This window comes from Cervus canadensis, chromosome 11 (genome assembly GCF_019320065.1).
Source record: "Cervus canadensis isolate Bull #8, Minnesota chromosome 11, ASM1932006v1, whole genome shotgun sequence".
NCBI lineage: Eukaryota > Metazoa > Chordata > Mammalia > Artiodactyla > Cervidae > Cervus > Cervus canadensis.
Genome location: NC_057396.1, coordinates 77,826,041 through 77,851,950, shown reverse-complemented (window position 1 = coordinate 77,851,950; position 25,910 = coordinate 77,826,041). Strand labels below are relative to the sequence as shown.

Below are 25,910 nucleotides of genomic sequence, written 5' to 3'. Positions count from 1 at the left end.
AGAATCCCCATGGACAGAGGAGCCTGGCGGGCAACTGTCCATGGTGTCGCATGGAGTCCGACACGACTAAGCGCCTAAGCACAGCACCCAGAAAAAACTGTCCTGGATTAGGTGTGACCTTTCTGTGCCTAAGAAGGATTCTGGGTCACATCCCTAGCACAGCCACCCCCAGGGCCCTCAGCCCCACCCCACCTCCGCCGCCCAGCCTAGGACAGCTTACTGAATCGTCTTGGCAAGCCCATCTTCCTTGCAAAAATCTAGACTAAGAATTTTCCTAGCTTCTTGCCTCTTTCATGACTGAGGCTGCCAGATTTAGTAAGTAAAAATACAAGACATCCAGTTATACTGCTTGAATTTACAACAAATAATTTTTAAATAAGAAATGAATTTTTTAATGTACCTGTCCCATGCAATATTTAGGACATATGTATACTTAAGAAATGTATTCCTTGTTTATCTGAAGTTCACATGTAATGGGGGTATCCTGTGTGTTATTTGCCCACCCTACAAAGGACCAACAGTTCCTTTGATCTGTGTGCTGTGAATATCCCAAACCACTGACTCTCAGCCGCTTTTATCAATGAACTAATTTTTTAACTGTACTAATTTCTCAGTGTCGCAGTTCTTTTACAGAAGCAATTGGGTTTATTTGCATTCCTGCTTTTTCATTGCTTCCAATTGTTAGATGCCACGTTAGGACACTTTCTCCCCCAGCTTCATCTGAAGACGTGTGTTTTGAACGATAAACCTGCACCCTTTTGGGAACCAGAGGACGGACTCCGGACGTCATCAGTGGAGACTATAAGGAGAAGGCCCCCTCCTCACAGGCGAGGGGCTGTCCCAGGGGCGTCTCTCCAGCACAACTGGACCCCGCGCTGCGAGTCCGGACCGACAGGCCAGGCGAGCCGCCACCCCGCGCCCGGCGCCGCGTCCCTGCGCCCGCCCGCACCGCGCCGGCCTTCGGAGCTTCCCGCCCACGGCAGCGCGGCACCAGGCAGGCCTCCGCGGAGAAGGGCGCGGCCGCGGGAAGCGCCGTGAGCCCAGCCGGGCCGAGAGCCTGACCGGCGGGGGCGCGGAGGGCAGGCCCAGTCTGCTCTTTTACCTGGAGCGGCACCACCCTGAGCATCAGGTGGTCAAAATAAAGGTCCACTGCTTCCGTGAAGCCCTTGTAAGTTGTTCTCAGCCTCATGTCAGGGTCTCGGAGTAACCAGCTTGAATGAAAAGGGGAGGGTGATTAGTTTCACCGTCTGGGGGTTTGCTCTGAGCAGGATGACGGCTGAAAAGGAGCAGCTTAAGGGAGCCCAGGGGTGATCCTGGAGGCCAGTCAGGACGCAGGGCAGACGCTGGCACGGGCCAGAACCTGCTTTCCCCCGAGGACCCAGCACCGCTGGCCATTCTAGTTCTGAGTCAGGGCCAGCGGTCTGGCTGCCAGTCAGAGGGACCAAAGCTTTTCATTGAAGCCAAGGCCCATGTCTCAAGACTACACAACATCTTATCAGAGAGGGGCGAAGACAAAGGGGTCGAGGATCCCTGAGACTGGAGGACACAGGCATCGCCTTCTGCTGCCAGCAGAAAAGGCAGCCTGGGGGCCGAGAGAAGGGGTCTGGCCTCCCCTTTCTAACCCGGCTGTTCCCCATCTGCAGGGGTCCTCGGCATCCAGAGCTCGCCTGGGGTGGGGGGGGAGGGGGAGCTAGAGACAAAGAAAGTTAACCCTGGGCTGGCCTGCTGGGGGAGGGGTGGGGGAGGGGGAGAGGAGGGTGTGGGAGAGTGGGGGAGGGGCGGATGGGGAGGGGGGAGGGGAGAGGGAGGGGGAGAGGAGGGTGTGGGAGAGTGGGGGAGGGGAGGATGGGGAGGGGGGAGGGGAGAGGGAGGGGGAGCTGGAGACAAAGAAGGTTAACCCTGCTCTGGCCTGCCTGTGGTGTTCACCCAGCAGGTAAGCACGGAGCACCACTTCCAGACCTGCAGCCAAGGTGTTTTCCTTATACAGATTCTGAGGAACATTCATGTTTTCCTGCAAAAGGCCCCAGTGCTCCTCGCATCCTGGTCCAGAAGAAGTACAGGCTGAGAAAGCCATGACTGCGTCAGGTCACTGGGTGACCGTGGAGAGACAGCCCCCTGGGGCCAACGCCTGAGTCCTTCACAGGGAAAGCTCTAGTCTCTGGTCCCCGCTGGGACTCCGTTTGCAGCACGCCCAGCTCTGCCCCCCGGGAATGCCCGCCCAGGACCTGAGCCCAGGGTGCAGGGAGGCCTGAGGGCTTCAGAGCTCAGACTTAATGGAGGCGCTGCTGACACAGGGTTTCTGATCCGCAGGGAGGAGGGGGCGAGGCTGCCCTGGCTGTGTGAGCCTCAGGGCCCCGCGCCGAGCTGAAGGCCAGCGACCGAGGGTCTGGGCAGTGGGGCAGGCCCTATCGCCCGAGGGTGAGAGTGAGGCCTTCACAGAGCAGAAGGCGTCACACAGGACCAGCCTGCCCCCCCCCCCCCCCCCCCGACTGGGGAGAGGGAGCTAGCAGCTAGAACCGGGAGCATGGGACCCCGTCAACAGGAAACCCTTCTGCTGGAATATTACTAGTGGTAATAACACCTGGGACCAGGACTGGCCCTGGCGCTAGGTAATCCTGCCCGACTCCTGAGCCAACCACAGGCAGGGTTCTGACTCCTGTGGAGACCCCATCCCAAGATAGCTCATCGGGGCCTGAGATCTGAAGGCAAAAGATAAAACTAAAACAGCGTGTTTCTCCTCTATCAAAATGCTCGCCCCTAAAAAAAAAATGCTTTGTAGCACATCTAAGGAACAGGAGGGTGGGTTTGACTTCTCCCGTTTTTCAGAAAGCAAGGCCCGTCTGGAGCGGGCGGGACCAGACCGAGGCCGAGCCCTGCAGCAGGGCCTGGCGCCTAAGACCGGCCTCCCGGCCCTGCGGCGCGGAGCCACATGGGCTCTGACGGGGACAGTAACTGTGACGTCACTGACGAGGCTGCCCTTTGGGGGCCACTTATTCTGAAAAAGAACCTCCACACAGGGTGAAACGTACACGTAGGCAGCAACTTCAGGCCCATGGGGTGCTCAGCGCTCACACAAGCGCACAGGGCACCCCCAGCCACCGCCGAGGCACGGCCCCGCTCACCTGGGCAGGCCCCCGAGGTCCATCTCGCTGCAGATGTAGGGGCCTGGACGCAGGATCACCCACAGCCCCACCTCCGCCGCCAGCAGGATGAAGGCCCTGGGGGTCAGGGTCACCGACTCTCAGGGCTCGGAGCCCAGCACCCCCTCCCCTCGCCCGCCTGGCCCTCCCCGGGGGGCTGGGGACGCTGAGGGCAGAACACCACCGCCCCTCCCCCGGGGGTCACCGCCAAGCCCCCAGCCTGGGACATCGGTGCGGCCACTCTGGGGCACGAGGAGAAGAAAGAGCCTCGCCCGGGGCATGGGGTCCTGACTGAGGGCCTGACCTGAGGCCCCCAGCCCAGCCGGGACCACCCTGCAGAGCCGGGCACCTGGGGAGGGGCCTCAGGGCTGGGCTCGGGGGTGGGGGCAGGCCCGGCCCGGGGGTGGCGGGGTCACGACGGAGGGCGTGGGGCCCGGCACAGGCTCCCCCTGTGGTCCTCTCTGCCCAGGATGCCCCGTGAGTCCCCGTCCCTCAGGCCCCCGGCCCCACCTGGCCGGGTCACAGAACCTACTCCAGGTCCAGGTTCCCAGAGAAGTCGAATGTGCCTCTCTGCGGCTCGTGGAGGTTCCACGGGACATAGCTGTGGCAGGGAAGAGGGTGACAGGTGTGAGGCCTCCAGTGGTTCTCCACTCTGTCTCCCAGACCAGCATCTCCGTCCCTAAAACCCTCATGAGGCTGAAGACGGGTTTCTCACGTGCAGGGCTGGAATGGAGAAGAACTGGAGAGACCAGTGAGCTCACAGAAGCAGCGCAAGCCCCCCACCCCTGCCGGGAGAAGGGCAGGGGGCCAAGAGGTCTGGGGGTATCCCTCCCTCCCCCTTCTCCATCATCCTCTCTCTTCACCAGAGAAAGAAGTAACTTTATGGGCAAAGCAGTTAAAAGTGAGGCAGGCTAGGACCTGGAACCCTTGCCGCATTGCCTGCACCTGGACAAACACCTCCAGCAACAAAATACAGAGAAGCTAAGAGACTAAACACAACCGCATGCACGCAGGGCAAAGGACAGCCAAGACACAGAAAGACCCAGAACCCAGCTGCCATTTCCGAGGTGCCGGGGGCGAAAGCAGGGTCCGTGCAGGACCCCTTCCACGCAGCACCACCAAGTGGGGGGACCACCTAATCCCCACGCCAGCCCCTCCAGACCCACCCCCACCCCTGGGAGGAGCCCCAGTTACTGCTTTTGCTTCCCTCAGGTACACCCTCTCCTGCGACCCTCCTCTGGCCTCTGGTCAGTGCCTGTTGATCAGAGTCCTAGAACCCTGGTCGGCAACAAAAGTAGGGGAAAAAGGAGCCCTACTCCTCAGCACTGCTCTTAACGCAATACTCAGAATCCCAACCCTGCCACAGACTGAGGTTCTTACCCAAAGAGAAGATCAGGAAATGTAAGCTCCTTAAGTGGCTGCCTGAGTCCCGGATGCCCCTCTCCTGGACGCCACCCACGCCAGCCTCTGGGGGAAGGTCTCCGATTGCAAAGGTGAATAGGTGGCTTCCTGCTTCCACTTCAGACTCAAGAGCTCATACAGACTCTCCTGATCTTATAAGGCAAAATGCTCAGCCCCTGTCAGGAGCCCTGTAACACGAGCATGTGCCCCCCTTAGGACCAGAAATAAATGGATCCCACTAGGTAACCTTCCTGGAAAATCACATACTTTGTTCAACTGATGCTGTCATGGCTCAGAACACCCCATAACTGTTCTTAGAACTGTCTTCAAAAATCGGTTCATAAACTACCAAGAAAACCCACGTCCTTGACTTATAATCACACATTTTTGCCTGAAGTTTTAATAACCCAGCCTGATCATGCACTTGATTTCATAGACTTGGATCTAAACATCTGTTGGAAATGCTGAAAAAGACATCCACAAAATGATCAAGATTTTTTTCCCAACCGAGCCCATGTGGTAACTGATTCCCGGATCAGCACAGAGGCGGGTGGCCACCACCGGCTGACCCTGCGCTTGTTCCAGGAGAGAAGCCGCAGCTTCTGAAGACGATTCCAGAAAGCGATATGGAGACAGGTGTGCTGGGAAAGTCCACACACACCTCGGCAAGGGGGGAGGGGGGCTCCTCCCTCAGACCCACGCGGGGCCGGGCTCCTCCGCCTCAGACCCAGGCGGGGGCCGGGCTCCTCCGCCTCAGACCCACGCGGGGGCCGGGCTCCTCCCCCTCAGACCCACGGGGGGCCGGGCTCCTCCCCCTTACACCCACGGGGGGGCCGGGCTGCTCCGCCTCAGACCCACGGGGGGCCGGGCTCCTCCGCCTCAGACCCACGCGGGGGCCGGGCTCCTCCCCCTTACACCCACGGGGGGGGCCGGGCTCCTCCCCCTTACACCCACGGGGGGGCCGGGCTCCTCCGCCTCAGACCCACGCGGGGGCCGGGCTCCTCCGCCTCAGACCCACGGGGGGCCGGGCTCCTCCCCCTTACACCCACGGGGGGCCGGGCCAGGTGAGGGGCGCGGGGCGCGGGGCGGCGCTCACGTGGTCAGCGTGTTGAGGCCACAGGCCCGCAGCTTCAGGAGACGGTCCCTCCAGTAGGCCCGGGGCACCCGGAAGTAGTGGATGGAGCCCCCGAAGATCCAGAAGGCCGAGTTCTCCAGCTTGAAGTTCTGGCCATCGGCCCGCAGCCCTAGGTGCCGGCGCCACAACAACGAGGCGCCGAGGCCGCTCCAGTTCAGCCTGCAGGAGACAGGGCCTCAGAGCCGCCCGCCAGCCGGGCGCGGGGGCTGCGGGCAGCCGGTCCCCGCCTCCGCCTCCAGCCCCCGGACGGCCCCGACGCCAGCAGACTCGAGGCTGCCACGCGCGTCAGCGGCGCTCACACCCAGCCAGCGAGGAACAGACAAGCCGGCTCTCAACACGGGGCCACACTCAGAAGGGAGGTCGGGGTGCACACGGGCAGAGGCCTAAGGGCGGAGAAGCTGCCTTTCGGTGCTGGGACCGAGAGGAGTCGGGGCGGACGTGGCTTCCTACAGCGGCCACAGGACACACATCAAAGCAGCGGCTACTTGACATGGTACCTCGGGGTCACCTCAAGGTCACAGCCCCCAGGCTGGCGGAGCAGATACCTGGAGAGAGGGACCAGTTAGGAACAGCGTCTGCTCAGGGACCCTGCGTCCAAGGTTCATGTTCCTGAGGACCGGGTGTGGCCGAGGGGCGTCTGGACGGGGAGCACCCACCAGGGGGCTGCCAGGAAGGTGAGTCCACAGAATGTGCGCCCTGGAGTTGGAGGACTGGCGGCGGGGAGGGAGCCCTCACGCGACACACAACCCCCACCCCATCACCCTGCCAGCCCGTCTCTCAGAGGAAGCAGTGAGACAAGCTGGACGCTGAGGAGAGCTGGGGACGGGAGGAGAGGAATGGTCACTGCTGCCTTGGCCCTGCTTTGAAAAGGCCCCTACGCCTCTCTGGTGTTTCCATTTATCTTCATACAGAAGCTAAACTCAAACACGGTTGAAAGAGGCTCATAAGAACCAGCCCTGGCTGAGACACAGTCTTGCCCGCCCAAGCCTCACCGGCCACGGGCGTGTGTGGAGGCCATCTCTCCCCCCGCCTCCACGCCACGGGCTCGGGTCTGACCGGCCATGTAACGGGCAGTGTGGACGGACTGCCCCAGCCTGTGCTCCTCAGCTGTGCAGACCCGGCTGGTCCCACACCTGGTCCTCGCTGAGACTGGGACAGAAACTGAGATGTCTCCCCCGCAATGACAGTGACTGCACGTCTGCTGAAGCGAGACATAAGAGGCAGCGACAGGGACAGCCACTGTGGAGAACAGTCTGGAGAGTCCTTCGAAATCTAAAAACAGAACTACCATATGATCTGGCAATCCCACTCCTGGGCGTATAGCTGTAGTACCATAATTCCTTACCAGCTGAGCCACAGGGAAGCCCAAGAACACTGGAGTGCGTAGCCTTTCCCTTTTCCAGGGCATCTTCCCAACCCAGGGATCGAACCAGGGTCTCCTGCACTGAGGCACATTCTTTACCAGCTGAGCTACCAGGGAAGCCCTATAATTCAGAAAGACACATGCACCCCAGCGCTCATTGCAGCACTATTTACAATAGCCAGGACATGGAAGCCACCTAGACGTCCGTCGACAGATGAATGGATAAAGATGTGGTACAAAGGAATATTACTCAGCCACAAAAAGAACAAAATAACGCCACTTGCAGCAATACAGATGGACCTAGAGAGTTCATACTGAGTAAAGCCAATCAAAGGCAAATATATGATATTGCTTATAATGTAGACCCTAAAAAGAGTGGTACAAATGAACTTACAAAATAGAACTAAAATCACGAATGTAAAAGAACAAACACAAAGTTACGGTCACCAGTGGATGGGGGAGGAATACACTTGGAGACTGTGAAATGGTCATCTGTGGGTAACTGTAAACCTATCAGTGGCTTCCTTCTTCAAAAAGTTCCATGTTCCAAGTGACTTAAAATGAAATTTAAAAATATAGTTCTCCCAAATGACCACCTGCACAGGGATGTAGAAACAAAAGCAGGATCTCTGAGAGGAGAGTCTGGACGTGAGCCCTGGCCCTCCCCTTGGTAGTGCCATCGCTGGGGGCTGCAGACCCTGGCTCCCTGGCATGGCCGTGCCCCAGCAACTGCGGCCATCACCTGTCCTAAGTGCTCACAAGGGCTGCACGAGGGTCGGACACCAGGGAAGTACGACGAAAGAGCCTGTGGCAAGGCAGCCCTCACGAGCCACAAGGCATGCTGTCCACGGGACACGCAGGGACGGGCTCAACGAGACTTGCTGTCAAAGATGTATCTTACAAGCAGCAAAAGCATCTTCTCACTGTTTGAAATTAATTCATTTTAACATGCTTTGCAAATAGAATAGCTTCAGTAGGCTTTTTGTGTCCCTGATATGAACAATCCCAATCTTTCCATTCTTTCCCATTTAATTCAGCTGCTGCTGCTAAGTCGCTTCAGTCATGTCCAACTCTGTGTGACCCCATAGACGGCAGCCTACCAGGCTCCCCCGTCCCTGGGATTCTGCAGGCAAAAACACAGTGGGTTGCCATTTCCTTCTCCAATGCAGGAAAGTGAAAAGCGAAAGTGAAGTCACTCGGTTGTATCCAACTCTTAGCGACCCCGTGGACTACAGCCTACCAGACTCCTCCGTCCACGGGATTTTCCAGGCAAGAGTACTGGAGTGGGGTGCCGTTGCCTTCTCTGTTTAATTCAGCATTTCACTATCTTTAACGTGCTGGTTGTTGTGCCAAGTCATCTTATTTCAGTTGTCAATTTCATGGTGAAAGCACTGTCCACTGGGCAGCTGCCCGAAGCCAAGAGTCTGCAGACGCCAGACTCCACACGCCCCCCCACCTTGTGCCTGCGTGCAGTCTGCCAGCTGAGAACAGTTTTCACATTTGTAAATGGTTGGAAAAAATCAAAAGAAGAATACTTAGGGACATAAAACAGTTGTATTGAACTTGACATTTCAGCATCCATAATTTTACTGATAACCTGCCACCTGTCTACACAGTCTGTGCTGCTCGGGCTCAGTGACGTGACGGCAGACAGCAGGGTCCTCAAACCTGGACACACTCACCACCTGGGCCTTGCAGGACCCTGCCCACCCGCCCTGGAGCGTGAGCCCCAGCATGGCACAAGGAGGCCTGTGAGCTCCGTGGCCACCGCCTGGCCGCCTCCCGCCCCCGCCTGCCTCCCGGGCTGCGCCTGGCTCGGCACCAGCTCCTGCTGCTCGTGGGAGGCCTCCAGCTCACCCACAGCCGAGCACGGTCTCCCCGCTCTCTGAGCACATCTTCTCCAAAGAACACACTCTACCTTCCTTCACGCATCGTGTTGCACGGGCTTCCGTGGCCTTCAGCCTCACCTAACCTCCCCGCACTCACCCAGGCGAGGAGGGGCAGAGCTGCGTGCAGATTCTCTGCTTCACAACAGGCACACTGATCACTGACGGTCCAGCAGTGCACGCACACACACACACACACACGCACACACACACTGATCACTGACCATCCAGCAGTGCACACACACACACTGATCACTGACCATCCAGCAGTGCACACACACACACACACACACACTGATCACTGACCATCCAGCAGTGCACACACACACACACTGATCACTGACCATCCAGCAGTGCACACACACACACACACACACACACACTGATCACTGACCATCCAGCAGTGCACACACACACACACGCACACTGATCACTGACCATCCAGCAGTGCAACACACACACACATCACTGACCATCCAGCAGTGATCACTGACCACTCCAGCAGTGCACACACACACATACACACACGCACACTGATCACTGACCGTCCAGCAGTGCACACACACACATGCACACTGATCACGACTGCCCAGCAGTGCACACACACACACACACACACACAGGGGCACCACTGATCACTGACCATCCGCAGTGCACACACAACACACACACACCACACACAGGGGCACACTGATCACTGACCGTCCAGCAGTGGACACACACTCACACACACACGCACACCGATCACTGACCATCCCAGCAGTGCACACACACACACACACACACACACACGCACACTGATCACTGACCATCCAGCAGTGCACACACACTCACACACACGCACACTGATCACTGACCATCCAGCAGTGCACACACACTCACATACACACACAGGGGCACACTGATCACTGACCGTCCAGCAGTGCGTGGGCACACACACACACTCACACACACACACGGGCACACACACACACACACACTGATCACTGACCATCCAGCAGGGCACACACTCACACACACACACACAGGGGCACACTGATCACAACCGTCCAGCAATTCACACACACTCACACACACACTCACACACACACACACACAGGCACACTGATCACTGACCATCCAGCAGTGCACACACACACACACGCACACTGATCACTGACCATCCAGCGGTGCACACACTCACACACACACACACACAGAGGGGCACACTGATCACGACCGTCTAGCAGTTCAGACACACTCACACACACTCACACACACACGCACACTGATCACTGACTGTCCAGCAGTGCACACATACACACACACACACACACACACACGGGCCTGCTGGTCACTGACTGTCCAGCAGTGCACACACACACACACACACACGTGCACACTGATCACTGCCCATCCAGCAGTGCGCGGGCACACACACACACTCACACACACGGGCACACACACACACGGGCACACACAGACACACACGGCACACTGATCACTGACCATCCAGCGGTGAATGCACAAATACACATACAAACACACACACACACACACCCCCACTGAGCAATCATTCCACCAGGAAGCAGTCCCTGATCACTGGCCAGAACTTCAACAGAAAAGCTCCTGGGAGTTCCCCAAGTCACTGACATAACATCTGTTCACAACCCCATCTCCCCAAAAGCTGTGAGGGCCTCCCCCACCTGGCAGGTGCAGGGGTGCAGGTGGGGTGGGAGATGGCTCTCTGTGACCCCTTGCCCCCGTGGATGACAAGTCACTGGGCTCTGTCTCCAGGTGTGCCCTTCCCCTGCCCGTGCCACGCCTGGAGCTCGTCAGAAACGCAGACACGCAGGCCCTACTGGGACCTACTGAGTCCAAGTCTGCACTGTGGCCGTTCCCCAGGGTAGACCTGAGATCAGCAGCCTTGCAGCTTGTCCTCTGAAACACATCTGCAGAGCCTCCTCCAGGGTGGGGCTTCTCCTTACCCGTCTCTCTAGATCCTATGATTTTCTAGATTAAAAAAATCTTCCTCTCGGTGTTCATTAAGAGGGGTAAAATTAACACTGAAAAGAGCAAAGCTGGAGTTGCTATCAAAGGCCAAACACTGGAGAACCAGCAGCTTTGAGGACTTTCTGGTAGGTAAATAATGAGTTCTCAATACACTAATAATAGGAATGGCTCCACCAGGAAAACCAGGGTGATAAACGCTGGGTCTCTCCAAGGAGGACTTTCTGGTAGGTAACTAACAAGTCCTCAATACACTAATAATAGGGACGGCTGCACCGGGAAAACCAGGATAACAAATGCTGGGTTTCTCCAAGGAACACTGTGAGAGAACGAAGTGATACATGTCAGAGCCCCATAAACAACAACGTAAACAGTCACTAATACAGACGATGATCATCAGTGCTGCTGCTCGTTACACTAATAACCACCTCCGGCTTCCCGAGCAGCCGACGAGCCACGGTTGAGAAAGGCACCAGGGCCTGTGGTGGGCTCAGGCAGGGGCCTCTCCTTCTGACGGAGGCCTGTGCGCTCGGAGCCCACCAACCCCAGGGAAGCCCTGCTTACTGCTGCTTTCCCGCGAGCAGTTCATTCCTGATGAAACTAAAAAGAAAACAAAAAACATTTATTTATTTGGCTGCTCTGGGGCTTAGCAGTGGCACATGGGATCTTCAGTTTTCAATGTGGCACGCAGAACATTCAGTTGCCACATGCGGGATCCAGTTCCCTGACCAGGGCTAGAAGCTGGGCCCCCTGCACGAGGGCACAGTCTCAGCCACCGGACCACCAGGGACGTGCCCTGATGACACTTTCTGCGGAGACCAGGGCCGCTGCCTTCCTTCCAGCAGGAGCTCCCATCTACACTCTCTTCTGAATTCTGGATGCCTCTCTGTCTCTGCACATAACGCACACCGGTGCCCACTTGGTGAGGTTCCGCTGAGTCTGCGTCCAGGGCTTCGCTCTAAAGATGCTGACCGTGAAAACACACCGCCCATCCACGTGGCCGTGCCTGAGGCTGTCACCCAGGAGAACACGATGAAGACACCCTCACACTTGGGACTGAAATACACGCTTCTCCTCATCACTCTGAAGACGGATGTGGCCACACGCTCCTGAGGCCCAGCTTCATCAGCCACCCGGTCTCCGGAACCGCCCACCTGGGGGCTTGGGGTCTCACCAGCCTTCAGCTGTGTGCAGTCAGCGGGGGCTGGGGGCCTGGGGAGGGATCCACCCCCTCCCCATTCCTGGCCAGCGCCTCTGACACCCCCACTCCAGAAGAGTGCCGCCTGCATCAGCCCATGAGCCCCGAGATCTGCAGCTCTGCCCGGGTCTGCCCAGCCTCGTGGCCGCACTCCTTGGCCGTGTGCACCAGGCCATGGCTCCTGCTTCGCTGGGAGAGGCGTTAACTGTTTCCAGAGGGCTGGCCTTCCATCCATCGGGCAGCATCCGCAGGCCTGTGCCCACCGCTCCTGGCACCCCTGCCCATCCCCGTGGGAAGGACCTGGTGAGCAGGGGAGTTCTGGCCCCGCAGGCCAGGCCAGCAGCCCTGTCTAAAGCCCATAGGAGTTCATGTGTGAACAATATCTACTCGAGGAGACCCCAAGACCCCGTCGTGCAGTGACACCCCTCATTCGGATTCCACCACACACGAACAGCACAGAGTGACCGGACGTCAGGGGACCCCGTGCTCTCACTTTGGGGAACGTTCCCACTGGCAGCAGCGGCAGAGGATGTGCCCAGAAGGGAAAGCTCTGTGAGCAAACCTCCAGGCGCCCCCATGACAAGACTCTGATCTCGAAGACTCGAGGAATCAGAAGAAAAGGATTGGACCGAACAAGTGCAACCTAAATAAATTGCTTTCAAAGTCCACCCCATGGGACTTACCTCCTGAGACAGACAGAGCTGGGTTAGCTCTTAGAGGACACAGACTGGACACACAGATCTAACCCTCAGACCACAGAGCTCAGGCTGACCCAACAGAAAGAGAATCTGCTGTTTACTTACTTAATGTAAATGTCGATCAAGACTTAAAATGAGCGCCTCATACAGTCAGAGATTCTAGTTCAGAAATCTCACCCACAGACGTTCACTGCAGCCTGGTTTGCAGCCATGGATGTCTTTCAGGAGGGAGCAGTTTGAATAACTGGACAGATAGAGTGCCGCCTACAGCCGTCTTCGTACGCACGGGACACCCCTGAGCATCTCCATGATGGGGGCCACCTCCGGGCGGGGAGATGGGAACCCAGGGACCTCATTTTCCCCTTTACTTTATTTGAAGGCTTCATCCTTCTTCCTAGATGACCTAGTCACAAAATAACTTGCGTTGTTTGTAAGAACAACGCAAAGGTGCTCTTGAAAGGAACAGCCCCGCCAACCATCGTGGGAGGCGGGGGCGGGAGCAGGGGCAGTAACTAAGGGTCTCCTGTGCACCCCCGTTGAGACGCACCCGCTTTCTTACCACGAGCCTCTAAGAATCCACTGCCCTTTCGTCCAGGAGAGGCAGCACACGAGGGGGACTCTCAACACAGCCTTTGACAGCCAGACCAATCGATTTAAGCAAACATAAAAGTAAATGGTGAGCAGGCAGCAAGCCCCCGCTGCTGGATGCTGGACGGGGCCTGGTGCCCTCAGACCCCACGCGTCCTGAGAGGGTCTCTGAGCCCTGGCGTCTCCTGCCGCTTCACCAGAAGAGCATTCCAGGTGACACGAGAGGACTGGAGTCGCATCATGGAAATGAAGCATGTTTACTTCCTTGGCTCCTTCCAAGAGGAGAGGACTCCTTGGCCGGAGTCCTGATATTTGGGGGGCTGAGGCTCCGGAGGCCTCAGGGCTGGTCTCTGGGGCACCCTGGTCACCTGATCACAGACCCTCAGCATCCACGCACTTGCTGAGACCCCGGTCACCCGATCACAGACCCTCAGCGTCCACGCACTTGCTGAGACCCCAGTCCCCTGATCACAGACCCTCAGCGTCCACGCACTTGCTGAGACCCCAGTCCCCCGATCACAGACCCTCAGCGTCCACGCACTTGCTGAGACCCCAGTCCCCCGATCACAGACCCTCAGCGTCCACGCACTTGCTGAGACCCCAGTCCCCCGATCACAGACCCTCAGCGTCCACGCACTTGCTGAGACCCCAGTCCCCCGATCACAGACCCTCAGCGTCCACGCACTTGCTGAGACCCCAGTCCCCCGATCACAGACCCTCAGCGTCCACGCACTTGCTGAGACCCCAGTCCCCCAATCACAGACCTTCAGCGTCCACGCATTTGCTGAGATCCCGGTCCCCCAGTCACAGACCCTCAGCACCCACCCTCTCCTCTGGCACAGGGTCTCAGACACCTGCCCCCCTTCCCCAGGTGTGTCAGGGGTGACACTCCCACGGGCTGAGAGCTTTGCTGCCAGAACGTGAGACCTGGAGCGTTCCAGCAGCGATGACTTGGGCCCCACGGAGAGCAGCGTACGGAACAGCCGAAGCCCATAAAACCCGTGACCTCACAGATACCTGGAAGGACATGGTCCGGCACTCAACGCCCTCAGAGGAGGGGACCAAAGAGAGCGACCTGGTTCCGAGGCTGTGACCCATGTCCCCGGGTCGCCTGAGAGGTCCTTCTCCTCCCCCTCCCAGGGGAGGAGCGACCTTCTGGAACCCAGACCCTGGCAGGGCGGGAGCAGCAAAGACAACCTCCCTCGGGAGGCGATGCAGGCGGCCCACCTCGGCTCTGGCCCTGCCGACTCTGCAGCTGACCTCTAGCTTAGAGAGACACAGAGCTCCCTGGGGGTTGCTCAGTGAGGCGCAGATACTGAGGGAAGGTCCTAAACGGGAACCACGCCCTTGTCACACCAGGCAGGCATTCTTGTGCTTGTGGAGAAGGAGAGGTTCGGAGCCGAGGCTCACCCAGCACACACACCCTGGACCCCAAGAAACACGCCAAGTGAAGAAAGTCAGCCAAGGCAGAGGGTTACACCTCTGTAAGCTTGAGAGGATGCCAGGTAGTGTCTGAGGCCAAATGCAGCATATGAGTGTTCTTGGGGAGATGCGAGCATGGGACCCAGGGGCACCAGTGAGCTTCCGGGGCTGGTGGACACCCACTCTGTCACAGCTGCGGTGGTCGCTCCACGGATGGTGCATGTGTCAGAACCCAGCAGACACACCTGCTACACGTGCGACTGATTACACGACGGTTATACTGCCATCAAGGTGATTTTTTTAAGACCAATGTTCAAGCTAAAAAACCAAAGGCTGAAATCTTCCTCAAAAGTCTTCTCTTGGATATGATGTCAGCAAACAGCAGTGATTGACCACGAACCAATCCAGGTAAAAGTTCACGAAGAAAAAAAAAAAAGGCTGCGACCAAGCAGCCCCTCCCCCACCCACACAGCCGCCCCTGACCTGGAGCTCCCGGCTCTGCGGCCCATCCCCGCGTGACCTCTACTTTGGGGACCGCGTCCACGTTCCCAACAGCTGGGAGAGGCCCCAGTCGGCGGGTGACCTGGCCATCGAGGCATCAGGCAGGGGAGGGAGCTGGCTCTGGCCTCCAGACTCAGGTCTCGGTGTCCAGCCCAAGTGGGACAGAGGGACCTGGGCGGAAGGCACCCGCGAGAGGCAGCCCGAAAGACGCAAGGAGACAAGTATTCCGGAGGACCTCAGAGGCAGCCCTGACCCAGCCCAAGCTTCTCTGGCCTCTGGCTCGCCGGCCGAGAAAGAAGGCGCAGCAGGAACGCGGTGTCCTTCCTAAACGCTGAACGCGCCCCACCGCTGCCAGGGCAGGAGCCGCTGCCCTTCGTCTAGGCTGCTCCACGGACCCAACTCTTCCTGCTGCCAGATGGACACAGGTTCCCTCGCCTGCGAGAGCCCAGTTTCTTTACCTCCTCTCCCTCCAGACCCCAACAAGCACCCGCCCCCTTCTTGCGCCTCCTCCTGGAGACTGTCAGGGTACCTGCCTGGCCCATCCTGAGCCTGTCTCAGCCACCATCCCCCTCCCCATGACCTGTCTGGGTTCCCCAAGGGCTGCTGCCTCTCTGACCTCCAGCATCCAAGCACGTGCCCCTCCTGCGCGGCGGGCCTTTCTCCCTGGGGTGTGGTCTCCTGGATACATGGGTGTATGCCAGAGGCTCCTGCCACCTCTGCCTGGAGGGATCACTCTGGGGTTTGCGTCAGCCCTGTGCCTCCAAGGGCTAGGACCAGTTCTCAAAGAGGAAGGGGAGAGATCACAGACAGGATGGAAAAGTCTTGGGAGCAGCTGGGGAAACGGGATGCCCTGAAGTTTTCCGAGCCCCAGAAAAGCATTTCCTTCTCCCAAACAATGCTGACACCCTCGTCACCTCCGAAACAAAGGTGACACCTCAGACTTGGAAAGGTGCAAAGGGAAAGAGTTCGCTCCCTCCCAAACATCGCAGTCTCCCAGAGGAGTGACAAGGACACAGAAAGAAGCAATAGATAAAGCTGAGGGCAGTGTGCCTGCAGCAGGTCCACTGGCTCAGCCTTCAGCTTCAACACCAGCGTCCCTGCCTGACTTCCCGAAACACTGGACATTTTGAATATGGAAAGTTCCAGGCATTGACCTGAGAGATAGGGTCACAGCTGTAAAATCCTATAAACAGAGTCGGTAGGAAAAGTCTAGGCTCAGGCACAGGCATAGGTGGTGGGTAAAGCATTCTATCCCCAAACGCAACCCCAGATAACATGTTATAAGGGAATGGGGAGTGGGAAGGGGTGAGCTGGTGAGCTGGTGGTGGGCAAGGGGAAGACGCATCCTGAGAACGGGGCAACCACACCCAGACTAAGGAGCTTGGAGGACCCGCGGGACAGAGACCTGGGGACCGCGCTGGGCCGGGCAAGTGGACCCTACGGAGCTGGAGCTCTGACCTCAGCCGAACAGAGAAACCTCGCAGCAGGCTTGGCAGAAAATGTGGGGACCTCGGAGAAAAGCAGTGGGCCTGGGGCTCGGCAGGAGAATTCGGGGCGCGCACGCTTGGCCCCTGTCTGATGGCCAGTTCTGCGCGTACCCCCTGCGCAGGAGGGTGGGGAGCCCCGGCTGGGCGCAGACGCCGGGGCCGGGCGTGCAGCGCCTGGGCTCCGGGGGCACAGAGCGACCGGGCGCCGGCGCTCCGGTCGGACGGGGCCGGGGGGTCGCCCCGTGGGGACTGCCCTTGGGGGCTCCGGGCCGGCTCCGGGCGCGGGCGCAGGTGCGCGGGACGCGGCGTCAGCTCACCTGCGGAGCACCGGGAGGCACACGATCAGCAGAAGCGCGCCGAGCAGGAGGCCGGGCCTCCGCCGCGCGCCCCACTTGGGCATCGTGCGTCCACTGCGCCGGACCCACTGGCGCTGGAGTCCGAACCCGACCGGGAGGCTCGGCGGGGGCGGGGCCGCGCGCCGGTCGCCGAGGCAACAAGCCGCCGCGCTCCTGGCCCGCCGGTGCTCATTGGCTGCAGACCGAGGGCCCGCCCCGAGGCGGCGCGGCGGGGCGGGGCGGGGCCGCGGGGAGGGGGCGGGGCCGCGGGGCGGGGGCGGGGCCTCGCGGAGAGTGGCGGGGGCGCCCGGCGGTTTCCGGTCCTCAGCCCCGTCACCGCGCGCTAGATCCCCTCCCGGGGGCCTGTCCCTGAGAGTCTCTCTGAATGGCAGAGACACTGCAGCTGGAGATGTGCAAACAGAAGCTGACCTCCTGGGCGCGCGCTGCTCAGCCCTTGCACACTTGAACACGCGGGTAAAGTCACCCCCGGCGCGCTGAATTGGAGATAGGTGCGAAAGGTTTCCAAAGCCAACGCAGTGTTTTAAAGCAGTTCAAATGCTGAAGAGAAAAGTTTTTTAAATAGTGACTTATCATGTGAAAGTGAAAGTCGGTCAGTCGTGTCCGACTCTTTGTGACCGCGTGGACTATACAGTCCATGGAATTCTCCAGGAAAGAATACTGGAGTGAGTAGCTGCTCCCTTCTCCAGGGGACCTTCCCAGCCCAGGGATCGAACCCAGGTCTCCTGCATTGCAGGCGGCTTCTTCACCAGCTGAGCCACCAGGGAAGCCCAAATCGAGAAAGGAGTACCTCAAGGCTGTATATTGTCACCCTGCTTATTTAACTCTTATGCAGAGTACATCATGCAAAATGCTGGGCTGGATGAAGCACAAGCTGGAATCAAGATTGCAGGGAGAAATATCAATAACCTCAGATATGCAGATGACACCACCCTTAAGGCAGAAAACAAAGAACTAAAGAGCCTCTTGAGGGGAATACATGTAAATCCATGGTTGATTCATGTCAATGTATGACAAAAACCACTACAATATTGTAAAGTAATTAGCCTCCAACTAATAAAAATAAATGAAAAAAAATAAAGAGCCTCTTGAAAGTGAAAGAGGAGAGTGAAAAAGTTGGCTTAAAACTCAACATTCAGAAAACAAAGATCATGGCATCTGGTCCCATCTCTTCATGACAAATAGATGGGGAAGAAATGGAAACAGTGAGAGACTTTATTTTGGGGGGCTCCAAAATCACTGCAAATACTGACTGCAGCCATGAAATTAAAAGACATTTAAATTAAAGAAATTAAATTTAAATAAATTAAAATAAATAAAAGACAAATTAAAGAAATTAAAAGAATAAAGCTTTTCCTTGGAAGAAACCTAGACAGCATATTAAAAAGCAGAGACAATACTTTGCCAACAAAAGTCTGTCTAGTGAAAGCTATGGTTTTTCCAGTAGTCATGTATGGATGTGGAAGTTGGACTATAAAGAAAGCTGAGCGCTGAAGAACTGATGCTTTGAACTGTGGTATTGGAGTATTGGAGAAGACTCTTGAGAGTCCCTTGAACTGCATGCAAGGAGATCCAACCCGTTCATCCTAAAGGAAATCAGTCCTGAATATTCATTGGAAGGACTGATGCTGAAGCTGAAACTCCAATACTTTGGCCACCTGATGCAAGGAGCTGACTCACTGGAAAAGACCTTGATGCTGGGAAAGATTGAAGGTGGGAAGAGAAGGGGACGACAGAGGATGAGATGGTTGGATGGCATCACCGACTCAATGGACGTGAGTTTGAGTAAACTCTGGGAGTTGGTGATGGACAGGGAGGCCTGGCGTGCTGCAGTCCATGGGGTTGCAAAGAGTTGGACACAACTGAGCAACTGAACTGATCATGTAAAAAGCCAAAACATTATAGATTTTCTTTAGACAAATGTGTCTGGCACACATTTGAATAGCATGGAGATGGGTGCAAGGGGCCAACTGAAATATTCTCTGCCTTAGGGTCCACTTGTTCTGGTCCTCACTCCTACCACTTTCAATTTTTTAATTTAAAAAATGTCCAGATAAACCTCAAATTTTAGGAAAAGATGAATAAAAGTCTTATTTTGGCACAGAATTATGTCACAAAGGAAGTTGTATGATATTTGGGCAAATTTATGCTTTCTAGCAATCACAAGCCCGACTCATCCCAAGAACAAAATTCAGAGTTTACTGAAAGAAAATATGAAACATGTCTAGGGAGGCTGATGTTTTTCACAGCATCAGAGTTTCTAGAAAATACACATGCAGGCACACACACACACCACTGCATGTTTTAAAACTGTATGCTGCACTTGCACAGAGCTCTGGACTTGAAAAGCTGCTAGGAACACAATGAGGTTTTACTTCTGGAACAAAGAGAAGCTGCGTTTACTTTGAAGAGTTTTTTTCCAGCATTAAGCAGATATTTGTCAGCTAGAGAAAGTTAAACCCAGGAGAGACAGAAAGGAAGGAACAAACAGGCAGGCGGAAGCCGTGGTGCAGTGGCAGAGGGTGGGGGGTGGCTGGGGCTGGCCCAGGCCGGAGCCGCCCTCAAGGCTCCAGGGCGCAGACTCTCCCCCTGAGCGCACGCCCCAAAGCCAGCATCTTCTATCCACTTTTTTTAAGACATAAAATTGCCTGATAGGTGTTAAGACTGTGATAAAAGTGTGTTGGTGTAACTGGAGTGAGAGACGGCCCAGGAGACACACGGGGAAGGGGTTGCAGGTGAGGCCCTTCCCGCCTGCGTCCCAGACACACCTGTCCTGGTTCCTGGGGACGCTGCTGAGCAGCAAACAGCACAGTCCCGGGACCCCCCTGCTGGTCCAATGGCGAGAAATCCACACTCTCGATAAAAGGGGCCCAGGTCTGATCCCTGGTCAGGGAGCTAGATCCCACAAGCAGCAACTAAAATTTGGCAGAGTCAAATAAACAAATGTATTTTTTAAGTGAGCTAGGATTCACACAAATTATTGCAAAAGTAATAAATGAATAAATAGCACAGTCCACTAAACACCAGGGTATCCTTAAACTATTTAAACAGTATCAGATTCTCCTTTTTTTTTTTCAGATATTAAACTTGTCGACATGGGCTATAAAAACCAAGAAATAATTAGCCCAGCCCTGTGTCCTTTGTTTTTATTTATGGGGGAAATTGTGAATAACTCAGTGCTACAGAAGAAATCCTTACCCCTTAACCTGCTGAGAGCTACAGACCTGTAGACATGCCCTACTCCTGGGTTAAGAACACATTTACTCCATCAGGATTCAGTGATACCTGGACGGCGCTGCAGAGGTGGTGCTACTCCAGACGTGTTTGCTGAGGAGCCAAGATTTCGGGTTCTTAAAAGAGTAGCAAGAGATGCCTTCAAGATACTCCTTTGCAGAATGCTTGATTGCTCGTGACCCTGAGCAGAGCATGGAATTCTCACATCACTGGGCAGGGAGGCTACAGTTCAGTGACCCGGCCAATGGGGCTGTAAACAGTGGTGTGTGTGCAGATCGTACCTAATACCCGCAACGGTAACCTGCACAGGCCAACTTCCCCATGCCGGTGTGCAGAAAACAGAACGAAACAAGTGGTCCTTAAAGAACGAGGTACTGCTGACCTCCTCCCCTCCCAGGACTCTCCCGCTACCCGCCGTGGAGACAAGGGTGGACGAGAGGTGAGGAGAGGACCAGGAGCCCAGTTTCCATGTCAAGCTGCCAGAGTCTGGAGCCGTGGGAGCACAGGGGGACCGCCTGGGAGTAAGTGAGCATCATCTCAGCCCTGGATGAAAAGAACGCGGAAAACCGCTGTCCGCGAGGGGGCATGTATATACCTGCGGCTGATTCATGTTGCTGTTTGGCAGAAACCAGCACAATTCTGTAAAGCAATAAGCCTTCGATTAAAAATTTTTTTAAAAAAAGAATAAAATCCTTGTTCTCAGGAAACGAGAAAGGAAAATGGGTCCAAGTTGGGACGGTCAGTCAAGGCTTCCCCAGAAAGGCACATCTGGGGTGCTGGGGGCCTGTGTGTTTGCCGGGGGTGCACCGGCTCCAGCGCTGGCCTGGGCGGTTCCCAAAGGCCACTTTGCAGCTCAGCCTCTGGGCGACTGAAAAGCAAGATCTGACTCAACAGCGTTCATTCATCCAGACAGGATCAACAGCGTTTGGGTTCGCTGTGTGCGGAGCACTGTTTCGGGTGCTGGGAAGGCTTCAGTGGCCCCTCTCTCGGAGCCGTCTGCCCCCGCTGAGGAAGCGGAACAGCGAAAATGCACAAACCAATCAGTCCTCTGTGTTCAAGGCGACACCGACCCTGGGCTTCTTAACCTGTGGGTGGGCCAGAGGCCAGAGGAGGGCTCAGGGGAGCCCACCGGGCCCCCTGCTGCAGTTCAGGGAGCCAGAGCAGTAGGGGGGCTCCTCCCTGGGGGGCTGGTCCAGGGTGGGGCTGGGCGTGGGGAGCAGGCGCTCCCCCCGGTGGTGCTGTGTGCAGGGACCCCGCCATCGCGCCCGGCACCTCAGAAGCGGCAGCTGCATTGTGGCCTTTCTGTGTCTCGTGGATGATTTGCTCCAACCGCTCGCAGTCATCTTTCGTGCTGTACCGCCGTGCCTTTGTACCTGTCGCTCCAGGTGTTGGTCCAGGTACAAACTCCACAAAAGGCCCATGTCCCAATTCCACAGCATGAAGGAAGCGGACGAGAGAAGGGGGTGTCGGGGGTGCCATGTACAGAGGAGGCCTCACCGAGCGGGCGTTGCCAAGCAAAGCCCTGAGTCATCACCTGTGTGCGGGGCTGAGGAGGGGCCGGCCAAGCAGAGAGGGCCCCGGGGGGCAATGCCCCGGGGTCCAGGCCTGCAGGGAGGAGGCCAGGGGAACCAAGACCGCTCAGGCAGGCCTTCCATTGCAGAGCTCTGACTCAATGAGCCAAGGAGCCAGGGCAGGCTCTGGGCGTGGCATCCACTGCGTTTCCTAAGGTCATCTGGATGCCAGGAGTGGGCAGCAGTACAAGAAAGGGGACCGACCGGAGGCTACTGCAGATGTCCGTGTGCTGAGACAGTGGCAGCCTGGCACGGGGAGGAGTCTTTGATTCCTGGATCGTTTGTGGGGAGAAAAAATAAGGAGGGTTCGAGAATGACTCCATCATGCTGGGCCTGAGAAAGAGGAGGAAACAGGGTTGCCATCCCTGGGATGGAGGAGACTGGGAGGGTCGGCCTGTCCAGAGGCCCAGAAGCCCAGCTCCGGCCAGCTGCTTGGCCTGCGGAGGGTTTGGTCCACCGAGGACTCTGGCAACTGTGATGCAGGGAGGTGTGGAGAGGCTGGGGCAGCGGAACGGGCTAGGGAGGACGAGGGGCCTCGGGCCGAAGCAGACAAGCCTCCTTCAAGGATATCTGCTGCAAGAGGAAAAGAGAAATAGGAAAGCAGCTGTGGCTTGTGACCCTGAGTCAAGGATACAGACCAGTTTTCATCTCCACTTCGGGTGGGAGAAGGAAATTGCAGACTGGACACAGATATGCGATCGTGATCAAAGAGATGGAAAGCACCGAAGCAGAATGGATGTGGTGCATCTCTGCAGCCACGTCCTGAGGGGGTGTCGTGGGTGGGCCAGGGCTGGGGAAGGCGGGCTCCGGGGTGAGCAGGCGGGGCCATGCACAGCAGCACGCCTGCCTGGTGGCAGAGCGATTGCAGATACAAGCCGTGTGAGCTGTCGGCGGTGAGCACCAGCTGTGCCCTCTGAGTCTGTCTTGAGTATCTGATCATCCGCTTTCAGATGTAGGCATGCGTGTGGGAGACGCCACAAAGTGAAACATTAAAACTGCATTAGTTGAAGTAAAATAAAGCAATGGTTAAAGATTCCTACGAAAACTATCAATATCATCTACGAAAACAATTATTAAGAACTTTCATACACTCTCACCCTCCTGGACTATGGCTCAGAGGGTAAAAGCATCTGCCTGCAATGAGGGAGACCCGGGTGTGACAGGTTATTTGCAACTCTCAGAATATACCAAGACTGAGTGACCCTCAGTTGCGACCCTCCCCTGAAACGCTTCACATCCTTTACCCCCGACAGACATGGTCAGATTGCTCCGGACGCCGTACTGAGCTGGTGCTCTGTGTTGGAGGCTGAGAATGCACCGGTGGATGAGACATACCTGCCTCCATCCCGGCACCACTGCGGTTCTGGAAGGAAATGGGCTCTTGCATCTTTTCTTCCTCCTCGTTTTATTGAGACAGAATTGACATCAGCATGGCATACATTCAAGGTGTGCGCCATAATGATCTGACTTACATACGTCACGAAACGATGATCACAGTAAATTTAGTAAACCCACATCACCTCATTTAGATACACAATTTAAAACAATAGAAAATAATTAGAACAGAGATAGGAAAGCAAAAGAAGAGTGAATCAAAAACACAATAGTCATCAAAAAAAGACACATCTCCTTGAGCCTTAGTTTTTCCATCTGGGCATAGTTCTCATGTTTAGAAATGATGTATACATCATATCTGAGGTATAATATTTTCTTGTGATCTGATGGTTCTGATTTCTGGTTTTCTCCACAGACTCCATGAATTTGAGTCTAAAGCCCCAGACAATAATAAGGTCCTTTGTAGGAGTTGTATGGTTCATGGTAGAATTCTCCTTAGTCGAGCCAGCCATTCCCAACAGTGGAGTAGAAGGCAGTCTCACTTTCTCCTCCTGCCAAACAGGATGGTTCCTTCTTCCCTCTGGACACCAGATTACTTGCTAAACTTCTTGAAACCTCTACACAACATAACGAAGTGATAAGTCTGTTTTTGGTGCGCTGCTTTGAGTTCAAGCCAGGTGCTGTATTTGGATTATAAGCACAGTTGGTCCTCCACATCCACAGGTAACACATCCACGGCTCAACCAACCGAGAATCGAAACCTACTCGGGAAAACAATTCCAGAAAATTCCCAAAAGCAAAAGTTAAATTTATCACGGGTCAGTAACTATTCACGTAGCATTTACATTGTATTAGGTATTACAGGTAATCTAGAGAGGATTTGAAGTGCGGTACAGGGAAGGATGTGTGTGCATCATATGCAGATGGTCTGCTCACCGAGTTTTGTAAGGGACTTGAGCACCGTCGGGGGTCCTGGAATCAGTCCCCTCAGACACGGAGGGAGGGCTGTAAGGGACTGCCTCCCAGTGCTGCCATTTTGAGAGAGCTGGTTGCAGTATTCACGACCGCGGGGCTTCTCTCACCAATATCTGTCCTCGACCAGTAAGAGCTTTGACTACACACAGACGGCTCAGGAGTCATGACAGATGCTCCATGCCAGGCCCTGCTGTCTCACGCGTGTCACAGCCAACAATCACACTGTTGTTCCTTCTCTGACTGGATGACCCAGCAGACCACCACGGAGACACACAGACGGGAGGGAAAGCCTGAAGACATTGCTCACTGCCCCTGTACCTCCGCAACTACACACACACAGATACACACGTACACACACAAATGCATGCATACATGCACACACACACACACACATGCACACACACATACACACACAGAAATGCATGCACACTCACACACAGACATACACAAATGCACACAGACCCATACACACACAAGTGCATGCATACATGCACATGCACACACAGAGATATACACATTTGCATACACACACATACACACACAAATGGATGCACACACAGATACACACACATGCACACACACACACACCAGGAGTCTCCAGACAGAACATACAATACGCTCTCTCTTCACCCTCTCTTCAGCCAAAGACAGGTCCGTTTCTCCCAGCTGAGTATGGAGAGGCAGAAATAAAGCACGTTCATTTTACTCATATCTGCCCCAGAAGCACTTTTGAGCAAAGACTAAAACATGCTGCAGGTTGAGCGTCTAACTGGCAAATCTTTCACTGAAGGTTTTGGAGACTCTTCAAAGGCTGAAATCAGCATCACATGAATTTACTATAATAAACATAACGATTTCCCTGTTGATTTTTAGGATATTTTCAATTCCTGCTACTGTAGGCAATGCTGTGTGATATTATGGATATAATCTTCGGCCTGAAAGTGCACCTGGGGATGGACTCGGTCAGTGAAGAAGGCTGTCTGGACCCGGTACCACCCACCTGCGGATGTCTGTGCTGTAGATATCTGAGCTGCTCTTCTCCTTCTCGAACAGAACGATCTGGAAGGACAGGCAGGGTGGCGGAAGAAAGGGTGAGCCCCGCAGGGTGAGCAGGCCTGGGGTGAGGGCGGGTCTGAGCCCTAAAGGGGCGCTGGGGCCACCCACCTCATTGGTGCCCGGCTGGAGCCAGGAGCCAGGCAGGTAAAGCGCTTCCTGAGGCCCAATATTCCAGTACCGCCCAAGGTTACGGCCGTTGATGAACACACACCCGTGCTTCCAGCCCTGCAAGGGAAGCAGGCTGGAGATCCGGGAACAGTCACTGCACAGTGCAGGTGAGGCTCCCGGGCATGGAGCGCGGAGGGGAATCCAGAGGGGGCACAGAGACCCCGCCACCCGGGGGCAGCCCGAGACTCCCAGGTATGGAGTGAGGAGGGGAATCCAGAGGGGGCACAGAGACCCTGCCACCTGGGGGCAGCCGAGGCTCCTGGGCATGGAGTGAGGAGGGGAGCCCGAGGGGGCACATAGCGCCCGCCACCTGGGGGCAGCTGAGGCTCCCGGGCATGGAGCGCGGAGGGGAATCCAGAGGGGGCACAGAGCCCCCGCCACCCGGGGGCAGCCGAGGCTCCCGGGCATGG

The 25,910-nt window shown here is 56.2% G+C and overlaps 2 protein-coding genes across 3 annotated transcripts in view; both read right to left on the bottom strand.

Annotated features, from left to right (window-relative positions):
- The window catches only part of LOC122449783 (beta-galactosidase-1-like protein 2), a 37,409-nt gene extending 20,169 nt beyond the window's left edge, over window positions 1-17,240 (bottom strand). Inside the window, exons 1-5 of one of the 2 annotated variants that reach the window (XM_043481790.1) lie at window positions 17,126-17,240; window positions 5,638-5,835; window positions 3,673-3,741; window positions 3,123-3,218; window positions 1,103-1,211 (exon numbers count right to left, since the gene is read on the bottom strand). In XM_043481790.1, coding sequence (XP_043337725.1) covers window positions 1,103-1,211; window positions 3,123-3,218; window positions 3,673-3,741; window positions 5,638-5,835; window positions 17,126-17,208 — 555 coding nt within the window. In that variant the 5' untranslated portion in view covers window positions 17,209-17,240. The remainder of the gene's footprint in view (window positions 1-1,102; window positions 1,212-3,122; window positions 3,219-3,672; window positions 3,742-5,637; window positions 5,836-17,125) is intronic. The other variant, XM_043481791.1, reaches the window with a different exon arrangement.
- Window positions 17,241-23,350: 6,110 nt separating this feature from the next.
- LOC122450106 (beta-galactosidase-1-like protein 3) overlaps window positions 23,351-25,910 on the bottom strand; it is a 31,246-nt gene continuing 28,686 nt past the window's right edge. Inside the window, exons 18-20 of the mRNA XM_043482265.1 lie at window positions 25,441-25,557; window positions 25,277-25,335; window positions 23,351-24,062 (exon numbers count right to left, since the gene is read on the bottom strand). Of these exons, the coding sequence (XP_043338200.1) occupies window positions 23,797-24,062; window positions 25,277-25,335; window positions 25,441-25,557 (442 nt within the window). The 3' untranslated portion in view covers window positions 23,351-23,796. The remainder of the gene's footprint in view (window positions 24,063-25,276; window positions 25,336-25,440; window positions 25,558-25,910) is intronic.